The 15,548-nt window shown below is 33.2% G+C and overlaps 2 protein-coding genes across 2 annotated transcripts in view; one reads left to right on the forward strand and one right to left on the reverse strand.

Annotated features, from left to right (window-relative positions):
* DNAlig1 (DNA ligase 1) overlaps positions 1–1,848 on the reverse strand; it is a 170,789-nt gene extending 168,941 nt beyond the window's left edge. Inside the window, exon 1 of the mRNA XM_085817061.1 lies at positions 1,652–1,848. Coding sequence (XP_085673187.1) covers positions 1,652–1,671 — 20 coding nt within the window. The 5' untranslated portion in view covers positions 1,672–1,848. The remainder of the gene's footprint in view (positions 1–1,651) is intronic.
* Positions 1,849–2,489: 641 nt separating this feature from the next.
* Positions 2,490–15,548, forward strand: part of LOC118199529 (phospholipid-transporting ATPase ABCA3-like) — a 384,844-nt gene continuing 371,785 nt past the window's right edge. The window contains exons 1-2 of the mRNA XM_085817060.1: positions 2,490–2,678; positions 9,248–9,568. Coding sequence (XP_085673186.1) covers positions 9,259–9,568 — 310 coding nt within the window. The 5' untranslated portion in view covers positions 2,490–2,678; positions 9,248–9,258. The remainder of the gene's footprint in view (positions 2,679–9,247; positions 9,569–15,548) is intronic.

Raw genomic sequence — 15,548 nt, forward strand, 5'->3', positions numbered from 1 at the left:
GGTACCAGGAAAAAAAGAACTCTAAAATCTCGCCACATGCCGCCAATCGAAGTCAGAGAAAACAGCCAAATTCTAATTTAACCAGCAAGATTACAGCAGGCTCTCTTGAGGGAGGTGCTAAGGGTAACTGAGCTGGCTGCAGCCTAGCAATCGTGTAAAGTACACTGCTGGCCACCCAAACTGCAATACCGAGAAAGACAAGAGATATCACAAGAAAATTTATTTAGTAGATAACATATTGAGCAAGTATGAAATGATTAAATTTATAGACTTCTGTGAAGTGTGGTTCCTTCCAGAATCAGTAGCCGTAGTATCCGCCATTGTTGGAGATCACCGCTGCTACACGCCTCGGCATTGATTCAAAGAGACTTTGGATGTGTTCTTGGGGTACAGCAGACCAAGCAGCTTTCACACGCTGTCAACGTTGATCTGTTGTGTCAGCTTGGAATGCAATCTGGGTCAACTGTTCAGCAACTATGGACCACATGTTTTCTATCGCCAAAAGATCCGGAGAGCAAGCCGGTCAGGGAAGCAATTCAATCTGGCAATTGACGAAGAACCCTTGGACAATGCGTGCCACATGTGGTCACGCATCTCAGAGATGTAGCGCTGGCTGTTTAAAGTACCGGCATACTAGAGGAGTGCGAGAGTGATATCCAACACCGCCCCGTACCATAATACCTGGTGCAGGACCAGTGTGACGGTGCATAACGCAGCTGTTCAGCATCCTCTCTCGACAGTGTCTCCAGACTCAAATCCGACCATCGTGGTGTTGCAGACAAAAGCATGACTCGTCAGTAAAGACAATTTCATTTCATTCTGCCATCCAGATCCTTCTTTCATCTCACCATTGGCAGCGAAGATGTCTGTGGTTCTGCATAAAGGGTAGACAAAGCAATGGACATCTTGCAGACAGACCACTCTGCTGTAAACAGCGTTGAATGGTACATGCAGACACTGGATGATGCATTACAGACTGAATGTGCTGTGGTTCGTGATGTGACTGAGCAATCCATCACTGCCATGCGCACAACGTTCCTGTCATCATGTGAAGTGGCACACTGGAAGTGGATGCGATCGAACACGTCGGTCTGTCGTATCTTCCTGCATCCAAGGGTTCAAGTGGTATTTGCAAATAAAACGCAAAACACAAGTGTCCAGAAACAAATGTCAGCCATTGCAATAACCACGGTCAGTCAGTGAAATGTCTTACTAGCGATGAATATTGTAATTTTTAATACCGATAATTTTTTTTAATATCCTCATAAATATTCATCACTTTTAGAGATTGTCCTTTAGGGGTGGTATAAAGAGTACCAAGACTGTATTTCTGAATGAAAGGTATTGCATTTTACGGGAGTAAAAATTAATAATATCAGAATGATACAATAGAAGCACTTCGAGTATTTGCAGAAAGGTCAAAATTAAATATGTCTGGATATGATCGATGAATTACTATGTGACGAAACCCAAATGCAGAATTGGAACTGAACATTAAAACTATAGTAGTTTTAAAAGCAACAAAAAGTAAATATTAGCATCACTAATATTATGTAAATCATATTGATCAAAGCCAATGATGATATTTCATATAAAAATAAAAAAGAATTGACAGTACATATATTACATCAACATAAATCAAAATACTTACAGTATACTTTTTTGGGACATACTGTATTACGAATGATAAAGGAAAAATTAAATAGTAATTATACACTTTGAAATAAACATTAAAAATAAGATTATATAAAGCTTAAAACTTTGCCATACAATTCCGATCGCAACTCTCACATACTCATACAAAAATTTTGGCGCTAAATCATTTCGCAGCGTAAACAGATGAAGTAAAAGTGTCTGCAAAACTTAGGTTAATGTCTATTTGTTGACAATATATTTCCAAAATAAAAGAAAGTTCGGAAAGAATGAAATATTGTTTGCTTTATTTAGCATAAGAATGTATTAATTTTTTTCGATAATCATCATCAAATATTCCTTAGAGTTACATTTTGTAAATATTCCTTTGGTTTGGAGTCGCGAAAACGAAGATAACTGTAACTTTGCTGCCTTTGTCAATTAAAAATAAAAAAAAAAAAAAAAAAAAAAAAAAAAAAAAAAAAAAAAACAAGTTGGCTCAATTTTTAAAGTTTCGATGTTGAAATTCTGAGTTTATTATTCGAAAGGTAATTCTTGATGTTGATATTTTTATTTTCATTTTTCCACAATTTCAATTTTGTTTTTCATGGAATAAAAAATCTTACCTATCGCTGACTGATTAGTGTTAAAAATAATATTTTTCATAAAATTGTATCATCGAATTACTGAAAGTAATTTTCAGTTAAAATTCAGCATTCCCACATTTAAACATAATTAAAGAAAATAACCCTACTTTATTTCATATACTACTCTTATACTCTACAAAACAACTACAATTCCGTTATAAATATTTTTGTAAAATTTATATATTCGCATCCATTTGTGAACGGATTAACATTTTCCACGTAAATTAAATCTGTTAGTTTTAAAAAATATATCTGATGTTTATGCTTCCATTATATTTAGCTTGGGTCAGCAAAAGTGTTTCTGGCGTTCAAAAATTTTACAAAAAAGTTCTCCCATCTTTATTTGTGAAAAGCTCTTGCAATATAAAACAGATCTTTATTGTAGTACGCAATGTACTGGTATGTCCTTTTGTCGCATTATAGACACAGCGGCTCATATATATATTTATATATATATATATATATATTTTTCAGAAACGTCTTTTTTTGTTTTATTTGCAAATATAAGTTACTGAATTTTAGCAAAAGTATTTTTTTCCCACTTATTCTATTGATAATCTATTTTAAAATTTGACCGTTTTGAAAAAAAAAATATTCATATTTTCGTAAAAATTCATATTTTTCTTAAAAATAATAAACTACTCAAAAAGTTCTGAAAATGAATTTATGTAAATATTTGGACACTTTCAATGAACTGTTTATGTTTAATAAAAAAAAAATGAAGATAACGAGACATTCAATATTTTTTTGGATATCCTTTAGCTAAAACTAACTTTTCATGGGTTCTGACATAGATTCAATTGATTTTCTCATTTAAGAATGTTTCAGTACTATGTAAGAATTGCTTTTATTAGAGTTTTCAAATGCGTATTGTGCTTCCTTATTTTTTTCCCTCCAGTTATTTCCATTTATGTTCCTTAGGTTTTTAAGTCCAGACAATATGTATAAATTTTGAAAGTTTTAGGACAGCTGTATAATAATCACAAGCAAACATGTATGGCTATATGTTTAGGATCATTATCCTGATAGAACTTGTATGTATTTTGCATTCCAAGTTTTCTTGCAGATGCTTTTAGGTTTTCATTAAGAATATTTGTGCATTTATACTAATCTTTGTAATTTTTATAAACACTAATTTTTTTTTCCTCCAAGTGCAGCACAACATCCTCAAGGCATTATACCTGTACCTCATGCTTAACACTAGTGAATAGGGTTTTCGACTTCAGTTCTTAGTTCAGATTTGCCACATATTAATTTTCCTGTTAGACCCAAATATATTAAATCTTGACTTTACTGGAAATACCATTGTTCCAATATGACAAACCTTTGGGCTGATCTTTGGAATATGGTAACTGGTAGTTTGGCGACTTTTTGGAGGCGATAAAGGTTACTTACCTAGGCCTTTGGTAATAATGTGAGAAGTACTCCGTTCCGATTACACATTATTTTGTGTGAGGGAAATGAGAGATCATGATATATGTCATGTGACATTAATGGACGAATTATAATTCTTTAATCGGAAAAAGGGGGGAATTTGGAAAACTGTAGTAATATACTATTTTGTATTAAGCTTCATTGTGTGTTGTGTGAAATAGTGGAAGTGTGCGTGCCACATAATGAAGATTAGGTATGTTAGTATTTTTAATCATTTGAGGATATTATTTTTATGCATTGTTCTAAATGTAAGGAGTAAATAAATTAATATGATATTATTGGAAAATTGTTATTAGCAATGATTTAGTTTAAAGTAATTAGGATTGTAATCTAATTTTTATTAATTTAATGTATGTGCTTATTTATATTTTAAGTAGTGTTTTTTAATTTAATTATATTTTAATTTAATGATCGTGATTTTATGTTGGTAGTATTTTGGAATACGTTTGAGTAGAATACGTTGAGTATTTTCATGCAATTTCGTGTAATTTTTGTAATTTATGAGAAAAAAGCAGTGTACATGGATATAGTGAAGAGTGTGCACAATGCCATTTTAGTGCAATTCTGGGATTTTTTTTAAGTAAAAATAAGTCGACGTGTACATGGTTTAGTGATATTTTAATTAAATGATAGTTATTTTGTGAATTTTATGTTTGTAAGAATTTGGTATACGTTTCAGTTGAAGTAAACGTGCATGGAAGTAATTTAAATATTTGATACTAAGTATTTGTTACCATTTGTAATGTTTGCGGTATGAATTCGTTGGTGACGTTTCTAATATAATAGATAATTTAGAGGTAAAAGGTTTTGGATATTTTATTTATTTTATACTTGGAAATGTTCATCTTTGGAAAGGGTATATACTTTTTGCGATCAGGTTATTTCATATATGTTCTTTTTACTGGATTTAAAGATTCACAAAATTTTCATGCATTTTCATGAAATTTTTCGGTAAAATCCTAGTATACGGTGCAACCTTGGCGTGACTTTGAAAATTATCACCAACACCAAAAATGATCCAAAGAACGTCTATATATACACTATATACTATGTGTGTATATACATAGTATATATACTATATGCATAGTATATATATACTATGTTTAACTATATATTTTCTTTGAATGACCCGTTAACTACTCATCGCAATGTCTCGTTTTTACTGCTCATCATAAAGTCGCAAAAAGTAGCCAAATCCCTTGTGCACCGGATACTAGGATTAAACCAGTTTTTCTAATTTATGAGAAAAAAGCAATATACATGGATATAGTGAAGAGTGTGCGCAATGCCATTTTTGTGCAATTCTGGGATGTTTTTTAAGTAAAAATAAGTCGACGTGTACATAGTTTAGTGATATTTTAATTAAATGATAGTTATTTTGTGAATTTTATGTTTGTAGGAATTTGGTATGCGTTTCAGTTGAAGTAAATGTGTATGGAAATAATTTAAATATTTGACACTAAGTATTTGTAACCATTTGTAATGTTTGCGGTATGAATTCGTTGGTGACGTTTATAATATAATATATAATTTAGAGGTAAAAGTTTTTGGATATTTTATTTATTTTATATGTGGAAATGTTCATCCTTGGAAAGGGTATATACTTTTTCGCAATCAGGTAATTTCATGTATGTGCTTTTTACCGAGTTTAAAGATTCACAGAATTTTTTTGCATTTTCGTGCAAATTTTTGTAATTTATGAGAAAATAGCAGTGTAGATGGATAAAGTTAAGAGTGTGTGCAATGCCATTTTTGTGCAATTCTGGGATTTTTTTTAAGTAAAAATAAGTCGACGTGTAAATGGTTTATGTGTATGTGCTATTCTGAAAAACGCGCAAGGAGTTTGCGATTGTGCACTTTTTCCCAATTTTGCAGTTAATATTTGTCATGATTAAGCAGTTTTGTTACATAAAATTTCTACCATAAGTGTAATTTGGCTAGTAGATTGTTGGAAAAAGTGTTCAGTAAATAAAAAGAAAAGAAACATGTCTTTACTTCGTGAAGACAAAATGGCGGCGAAAAAAAAATAGAGGGTTGCTGTAGCAGAGTTGGTCGCCAAATTTTCGCCAAAAAATCGCCAAGTTACCATAATCCAAAGATTAACCAAACTTTGCTTACTATAAATTTTGTGAAGATCAGTCATATTTCCCTTCTTTTCTTATTGACAAAGAATTTTCTTCTTGTTGATTGCCAGTTGTATCCATATAGCCTAAATGCTGAAGCTTTTATAAATGGCTATGTTTATAAAACCCTACAAATGGTTTAGGGTTCACTTTTGTTGAAAACTGTTCTTCCAAGTCTACTGAATGTTTTATAGTACTAATTTTTTGGGTCATATTAGATTTTTAATAGAATAAATCTGTTATTTCTTGGTGTTATGTTTTAATGTTAGTGCATTTTCAACTTTTCTATGCAAATTTTATCATTTTATTAATTATAAAACAGTTAACATTTTACATTTGGATATTCTAAGTACTTTTTGTCCTTAAAAAGATGAATTAGAAAAGTTCTAACAGAATTGGTCATTAATTTGTAGTGTTTTGCCATGTTCAGATATACTGTTAATATATTTTCCTAAACATCTAAAAATTTCCATATGCGGACGATAATTCTTGTGAAGTAGTTTCATTTAAAAAAAATAGAGCATGAAATATTATCTACTAAAATATTTCAATGATCTAATTTAGAACTCTATAAAATTTACAAACAACCTAATATAAAATTCATCAAATTACAGAGACTTAAATGGGCTGGCCATCTGGTTAGAACAAATAAACATTATTCCTGCAAGAAAATAGTTCTGGCAATGCCCATAGGAAATATACCTTAGGGCAGACCCCGTTGAGATGAATTGATTGTGTCAAAAAAAGATCTTAATACTTTAAAGGTTAAAAACTGGAAAACAGGTGTCAAAAGTAGAGATACCTGGGCTGTCGAGCCATTGAAGAAGACGAAAATATTTCAACAAAAGTTTGGAGTGTCTGAATTATTATATGCAGCTGATTTATATTTTTTGCACAAATTCTTTTATTACCAGGAATATTTCGGTCATATTTATTTTACAAAAAAACAAGGCTTAAAATAGAGAAAAAAATGATACACCAGAAAACATTTGGAGTCTCAGTTGCAATATTTAGTGCAAGATCTGCACAAATAAATTTTAAAAATACAAGTGTCTGAAAACAAATGTGAACCACTTTATACACATATGCAAACAATTTAGCTGTAATATACTTATGTAAGCTAAATTACGGCAATGGCACAAGAAAATTATTTAAATTTAACTTTACTATTAATTCTTTTGAAACAATATATATGTGTATATATTCTAACACTTTTTTTTCCCCCAACTTTTAGTGAAATAGTATTCCTACTTCAATATTCACCAAACAGTGTTGTGTTCTGCCATGACAATGTATATAATTTTAATCTGTCGTCACAAACCATAGGAGCTTATTTGGATGTTTTATCATATCCACCTTAAAGCATAGCATCAGACTACCATTTGTTTTGTGCTCTGTAAAACTTCATTTCAGATAACTGTGCAAATCCCACCTGCACTTTTTTTTACAGAAAAAGATCAGGGATTCTTTGAAAGTGGAATCATAAAGTTGTCTGGAAATAGCAAAGGATTTTTTAACAAAATGGTTATATATTAATGATTAAATTTTTATGTATAAAAAATTATTTTTTTGAATGAATTAAGAAAAGTTCTATATAGTAATATAAAATAATGTCTGGGTAAACAAATTAATAATGATTAATAAGATGTTAAGTATTATCACATCAGCTAAAAGGGCAATAGGGAGCATGGTGATCACATATTGGTACTACTGCAGCAGCCAGGATAACAATAATATTTGATTTGGAGTATGATAGAAACAATTTTCCGAAATCTGAAAAAACAAGCAAATTTCGATAGAAAAAGTTTTAGCTAGGATAATTTCTAATCGTGGTAATTAATTACCTGTGCGTTTTACATTCTGAAAGAAAACTAAATATATAGGCTTGTTGCAAATCCTTCTCTATGCAGTTTAAACCCACACTAATTGTCTCAAAAATGCCAATCAACATAAGAATTTAGGATAAATTCCAAGCCAGTGCTTGGGCAGACAGGACAAAATATAAATTCCCTTTTATTAAAATATAGGCTATATTATTTGTTTCATAAAAATTTCTAAGCATAGTCTTGATTTATATATCCCTAAAATTTATAACATACTTTTATCTGGTTGTAACAAAAGTGTTTTGTCAAAAAAAGGTTCTTAATAAAATTAGAAAAAAAAGGGGGGGGCAGGAAAGCTGCGTCTTTAGTGCAGGTAGTAATCACTGCCCAAATCTATGATTTTTTTGCCAATGTTTTTGATTATTTTTCAAAGTCTTCAGAAAAAAACAGATAAACCTCATTTTGGACATCCTGCACAGAATGGAAGATAGCACCAAGATGTAGCTGCAGGTGTGAAAAAAGGTACAAGTTCGAAGGAGCAATGTAGGGGCTATATGGTGGGTGTAGGCAACAGACACATATGGTCTTGCATTATCTTAATGGAGCATTACCTTTTTGCACCGGAAATCAGTTTGACATTTCCCCTTGAAAGCAACGTCGACTAGCATCTCGCTGTATACCTTACTATCGAGTGTTTTACCTTTTCCAGATACTCTAATCCCACCAAAGACAAAGCATGGTCTTTTAGTCAAATTGCGCTTTGTGGCGCTGGCGACGGGCTCATCAGGCACAGATCAACCCCTTTTTAGCCTGTGTTGTTGAAGTAAATCCACTTTTCATCTCAAGTGATGATCGGGTTAGAATTTTGTCCTTGCATTGATATTTGAGCAGATTAGTGCAGGCCCAAACACATCCTTATCTGCTTGAGTCAGCTCATGTTGCACCCAGCGACTGAACTTGTATGTCAAGCTTTTGCGGTGCATAGTGTGACTAATTGCTATGGCACTAACGTCTAACTCCTTAGAAATCTCTCAAGTGGTTGCATACTGAGCTCCTTCCAGAAGTTCTCGCAGGCATAGTCCTTGTTTTTGAACTTTTCATGCCAAACTTCACAGTGTCATATGATACAACATTAGTACCTAAAGCTGTACTCATGATTTGGTGATATTTTGTAGTTGACTTTTTGCAACAGAACTAGAGGTAGATCATGGTTCTAATCTGGAAGCATGATAGTTTCATTGCAGACACCTTGTACTGACTAATAAGGATAGTTTTTTTACAAATATCACAACACAGTGTTCTAAAGCAAGTCTTTTTCTTTCAAATCCCAAAAATCGTTTGACAAATATGATTAGACACGCAAATGGGAACTGTTTGAACAGACAATATTTGTGTTGGTGAGAAACTTTTGTTAAAACCCGTCTTTTGTTTTCTTTGTGAATTTGTTTAAAAATTATGAAAGCTATTTGCGTGTTTTATACATTACTAAAACTTGATATAATTTGCTTTTCAGTATAGCAATGGATTTTATGTTTTAAGTAAATATTTCTTTTATTTATTTATTTATTTATTTATTTTTCAATTTCAGAGCTTAAAGAAATGGGAAAATTTTCTCACATTATTTTACTAATTTATAAAAATATTAAGATCCAGTTCCATCATCCATGGATAATTATACTGAGAATATTAATTCCTGTTCTTTGTATGCTATTCCTTATTCTTTTGCGCAATATGTATAGTGTGGAAAGTAACACAAATGAAACTTTATATGAGTCATACAATATCTCTGGAATAGCTGAAAAAGACCCAAATGCTACATTTTCTTGGCAAGTTTATTATTCACCGAAAAGTTCCTTCCTTGATAGAGTAATGAATGATGTAGCAAGAAAGCTGAATATTACGAGCATTGGTAAGATAATTAGTTATTCCATTATATAATGTATTATTAAATCTTTAGCTGTAGAGAGAGGTGCAGATATTGCACAGCTTATGTAAAAGTCACATGCTATTAGTTTTTATACTAATCGAATTTGCTTGAAAGTTCATTTAGCAAAAACCATGTTAATTTGTTTAGATTTTAAAAAAAAAAAAAGTGACCCTATTTGTAAATACAAATTGCTTTTTATATAGAATTGCAATAAAATTGCTTTTTGTGTAAAACAGTTTTGCTTATGATTTTAAATGTTATCCTGGTATCTTATATATTAAATTAAAAGTACAATGCATGCTAAAGAGGTATAATAATTTTTATAAGGAGGAATATCTTGAGTAGTAAACACCTGCACTTCTGCTATTCTTTCACTAACTGATGAATCCTTACTTTATAGAAATCTTTGAGCAGCTGTTATAACCATGGTTACACCTTCTTTCATAACCACATAATATGTGGGAAAATTATTGTCTTTCAATTGAAGGTATCAAAATCTAAACTGCAGAGACGATTGCTGCAATACTTCCCAAGTCACATTCAACTAGCTCTTATTTATAATATTGATTATATGGTGTTAGATATTTTCATGCAAAAGAATGACATTTCTTGTAATGTCAGTTCCCCCCCCCTGACTTTAAGATTTTCTGATGTAATCTACATTTCTAAGCAGTCCACATTTATTGGGCCTATTAAAGCAGAAATTTCATGAACATTAACCATGATAACAATTATGTAAGAAACAGTTTATCTTGTAATTTCTTTCAGATAGTATTGATGTAGGCATTAAGCCTCCTACTCTGCTGTTAGGTTCTTTTGGATTTATAAGCACTCTTTTCCCAAAAGGTATTTTAAATGCTGTCATGACTAATGCCAACTAAATTCATCAACTAATATTTGTCAGTCAGCATTCTTCAATTCATCCTCCGTTTAGGGTGGCCTGGATCCTTTCAGGCCATCCTCTTTTTATTTGTTTGAATGTGAAAATACATTTCTGCTCTTTTCTTTAATTTTCATTTACTGAGAAAATTTTAGCTTGACTTCGATTAATGCAAGTTGAGAAATGACTGCATTTAGAGTAGCATTTGAGAAATGTATGCACTTAGAACAGAATTTGAGAAATGTCTGTCTGTATTAGAAAATGCTTATCATTTTTCATATTCACACATTCTGATTTTTTTTTTTTTTCTCCCTTAGAACTTGAATACTGATTGAAAGTAGGATTAAGTGATATCAGAATCTTTAGTTTTTTTGCTTGTTGATCCATTTTCGTCATTGACAAATGTAAATACCATAAAGTATATCACATGTGAGAGCTAATAAAGCACTTAATGTGGTATTTTATGTACAAATAACCAAAAGCCTCTTTTCAGATGCAAAACAGTCTGCAAATCCGTAGTTGCATTTTTTTTTTTTTTTTTCCCCACAGAAAAAGATCAGAGATTTTGAAAGTGGAATCATAAAGTTGCCTTGAAAGTAGCATAAAGTTGCAAATGGCATTTGAACAAAATAGTTATATATTAATGATTACACATACAGTCAAAAGTCGTTAATTTGGACACCCATAATCCGGAATGATCAATAATCCGAACCTTAAAGCTAAAAACATTCTGTGCATGCACCGCGTTGACATATGCGCATAGGCATTTATGCGTGCGCGTAAGACCTCTTACGACTGCGCATTTGCGTGTGCGCAAGCGCAGAATACGTTTTCACGTGCGCGTTTTATGTATAACGGACTCTAACAGAAAGCTAAAATTATCTATTTCAGTTAATGTTGATGATTGCGTTGTTGATTAATTTTCGAATTGGGTCCGGCTTATTATTTTTTGCAGACTGTAAGAGCAATACTATAAAAGTAAACTTGAACTTTTGATTATGTCAAATAGAATTTCCGATTCTGGAGCTCCCAAAGGATAGTACAAAACGAAAGTATGTTTCGATGTCCATCAAACAAAAAGTGGAATTCCTGCAAAAAATGGATAAAGACATGAAGAATGTGACAGAGAGGTTAGTGAAAACGAAAAAATTTCGATTGACAAGTTAGTCGGTATTCTCGGCACAGCAATTAACGGGACTTGAACAGCAGAACTTTGTAACTGAACAAAAAATTATGTCTGTTTATTGAATTAAAGAGAAAGTATTATCACATAAAACGAAGCAACTTAAACAACTTACATTGAAAGAAATGTTTTAGAAAGTAAACAAACAAATATTAAGCTTTTTTTTTGTAAATTTTGATACCCTTTAGATCATAATTGTTCTTTATTTCATAAATTACAGTTTCATATTTTTAATTTTAGAATTTCTGCATGCCATCTTACGCGATATAAACTGATGATCTGTAATCCGGAATCGCCGAAGTCTCGACAAGTCCGGATTAACGACTTTTGACTGTATTTATTTGTATAAGAAATTTCTTTTTTGAATAAATTACAAGTTAACCAAAAAATTTCTTTCTGTTTCTGATATGACATTGGAAAAGTGAGCCTCAACATAAAAATAGTCTCCAAACCTGGTGATGAAGTAGTTAGGATGAGAGTTTGGAGACTGACCAAGAGTATAAAACCGCGCTGCACCGATCTGGGTTGCTACGCTACCTGGAAAACCGGAAAAAAGTCAGGGAATTGGGAAATTGACCAAAAAATTCAGGGAAAAGTCAGGGAATTTAAGTGTTTTAGTCAAAATCTGGAAAAGTCAGGGAATTTCATACAACGATCCCGCCAAAAAAGGTGAGTTTTGCGCCGACGTCGGAAGAGATCACTTTTTTGGCGAATTGTGTATCACGTAAGTGTCATTCCGGCAGCTGGCATAGAGCCAATTTTCGCAGCTCCAATTTGATTGTCTCTTAGAACAGCAAAGCAAATTTCCCGCAACTTTTGGTTTCCAGTAACCTCGAGAATCGCATGTGCAGTGCATGAACTAAAGAAAGTACCTGTTCTCGTATAAAATAAAATGGGTTTAATCCTAGTATACGGTACTATGAAGGTTAGAATAAAAAAAATATGTATTGTAAAGAAGAAAAACCTCTCTGCAACAGACGTGGCTCCGTTCCATCATAGAGGGAAACAGCTGTACATGCGCGATATATCTGTCGCCAAAGCTCGAAACCGGTGTCGAAGTTCGAAGGTCACGTTATCAAGAGTTCATAAAATGAATATCTTTTAAAATTTCTTTAAACTCTAAAGGAAAAGAAAATATTTTTTGGCGCAAGTAAATTAATTCATGGATTAGTGATTTTAACGGGGGGGGGGGACTACGAAAATCCGTCTTTAAAATTATTGCGAAAAATCCAAGTTTCTTCTTGGATTTTTCGCAATAATTTAAAAACGGATTTTCATAGTTTTCTTTTTTGTCAAAGAATCAGAGTCGTAGCTAGGGTTTTCAGTGCCCAGGGACAACTGAAGATTTCGCGCCCCCTACTGCTTGCCAAGGATGGAAAAGATTTAATTCTAAAATATAGTAACATCAGTTTGGTGCCCCTCAGATTCTGCACCCGGGGACAGATGCCCCCTCCTAGCTACGCCCCTGCAAAGAACATTTCTTCTTAACACATGTTTCTCAATTTCCTGTACACATTGCGGAGAGGGAAATTCGGGCTGCCAGGTTCCGTCGCCAAATCCCTTGGCAAATTTTCCCTCCGCTTTCTACCCGCGTAATAGCATTTACCTGTATGGAACCTTTTCTTCTTTACGTAGACGTTCTATGGTTAGAATAATCTCCATGTATGGTACAGCGGGATTTGGCGATATGATGATGAGCAGTAAACGGGTCATTTTGTTCTTGGCGACAATTTTCAAAATCGTGCGAAGGCCGTACCATATACTAGGATTTTACCGCAAAATCTTTTTTTTTTTTTCTCTTTTCTTTTTAATAAATACCTTGTCATTTTGCAGTAAAATAAAAAAATAGTAATCAGTCATCTAGGCTAACCATGTAATATAACTATATTCACTAAAATATCGTTGATTATTCTAATTCAATTTTTAAGTAATTATCTTTATTTTTATGTTAGTCATATCATTTAATGTTGCTTCTTCCCTCTAAATTTATTTATCATTAGTAAATAATATTTCCAAATTTCAGGAAATTTTCTCTGGCGTAATCCTGAAATTGATTCTAGCAGCATGATGACATCACAAAATTTAATGCACATATTTTTTCCTTATGTATGCTGCGAAATAAATATAAAATACCTCAATTTAGTAAAAAAAGATCATTAAATAGATTTCTTTCTTTCATTTAGCTGCAGAATGTCTGCAAAAAAAGCTTTATTTTATTCCAGATTGGGCAGATTCTAATCTCAATCTTCAGTGGAGAAAAGAACTGCTATTATAATTATATTTGTGTTTTCAAGTGTTAAGGTGCCTTTTAAGAAGACACCTCACACAAATTAAATGTACCTAAAATCTAACCTAACTTTTAGCATTGCGTTGTGATTTATAAGAACCGGATTAGCCTCATGTTGAACTGGTGATGATCACGAGTAGTAATTAAATAAAATGTACAATTGTTATCCAATGTATATACCTTTAATTTTATTAAGTTTCTTAAGTGGAAAAGTAAACAAAGTTATCAAACAAAGTGTACCAAGAATAATTAAGAATAAATGTCCTCTGGGATTTATTGAATAATTAAGTGAATTTGCTACACAGTAGAAGAAATACCATAATTAATTTACCTCTTAGCACAGCCAACATACATTACGCCGATAGACTGGAATTTTCTCGAAACATATCTGGAAAAGTCAGGGAATTTCATTCTCCTGTTTGAGTGGCAACCCTGATCGATACTTCAAACATAACTCATACAGTGATTGAAATGGATGCGTCAAAGGCACTCACTCGGAGTTATTTGTTCTGCTGCTGACAGTCACCAAATTTGCCAGGCCTCTGAGGATGATGCCATTAACAAATGAACGGCTATGCAATGGTTCCAGAAGTTCAATTCTGGGCATATGTCTCTTAGTGATGCACCACGCAGCAGTCAGCCACAAGCTCTGGACGATGAGACCCTGAGAGCAGCCATAGAGAGTGACAGTAGCCAAACACGTGGTAATCTTCTGCACACTTCCAGGTATGTGGTGAAATGATCAGAATCCATTTGCACCGCATAGGGAAGGCATACAAGCTTAGCAAGTGGGTACCCCACTCACTATCCAATGCAAACAAGCCACATTGTGTTGCTTCCTGTTTGTCATTACTTACTCAGCAACGCAATGCATCCATATTTGATCAAATACTCACCACTGATGAAAAGTGGGCCCAGTATGACACACCCAGGTGTTCCAGATATTGGTTGTCACCATGGGCCCCTGTGCCTCACACTTTGAGACCTTCTCTCCACCCACGCAAGATCATGCTCTGTATCTGGTGAACTAGTTGCCAAATGGTGCACTATGAGCTCCTGTCAGTGGGCCAAACCATCCCTGCAAGTCTGTACTCGCAGCACTTGGACATCAGACACTGATGCACAAGCATTGGTTAAACATAAGATTGCACTCCTCCTCCATGACAATGTGAGGCCGCAAGTGGCTCAGGAGGCCAGGAACGCCATCCAGCGGCTGAGCTGGGAGACGCGACCCCATCCACCATACTCCCCAGATTTTGTGTCAGCAGACTACTGCCTTTTCCATTTCCTGGACAACCATCTTCATGGGAAATCTTTCAACAACAGGCCAGACCTCGAAAAGGCCCTCGTGGATTTCTTTGCATCCAAGACTCCTGAGTTTTACCATCATGATATTGCATAGCTAGCCGCTCTTTGGCAAAAGCCACTGGATGTCGATGGTGATTACTTTAAGAATTAGTGGTGATTATTATTTGTTTTATTACTTTTCTTTCTGACTGTCCAAAACGGCAAGAATATTTTTTGTTTACTTTGTAAAAAAAAAAAAAAAAAAATTTCTACATGATAATATAAAATAACTTCTAGGCAACTTAATAACAATTAATATGATGTT

Source organism: Stegodyphus dumicola, chromosome 5 (genome assembly GCF_044657685.1).
Source record: "Stegodyphus dumicola isolate Sdum_Otavi_A_Nest chromosome 5, ASM4465768v1".
Taxonomy (NCBI): domain Eukaryota; kingdom Metazoa; phylum Arthropoda; class Arachnida; order Araneae; family Eresidae; genus Stegodyphus; species Stegodyphus dumicola.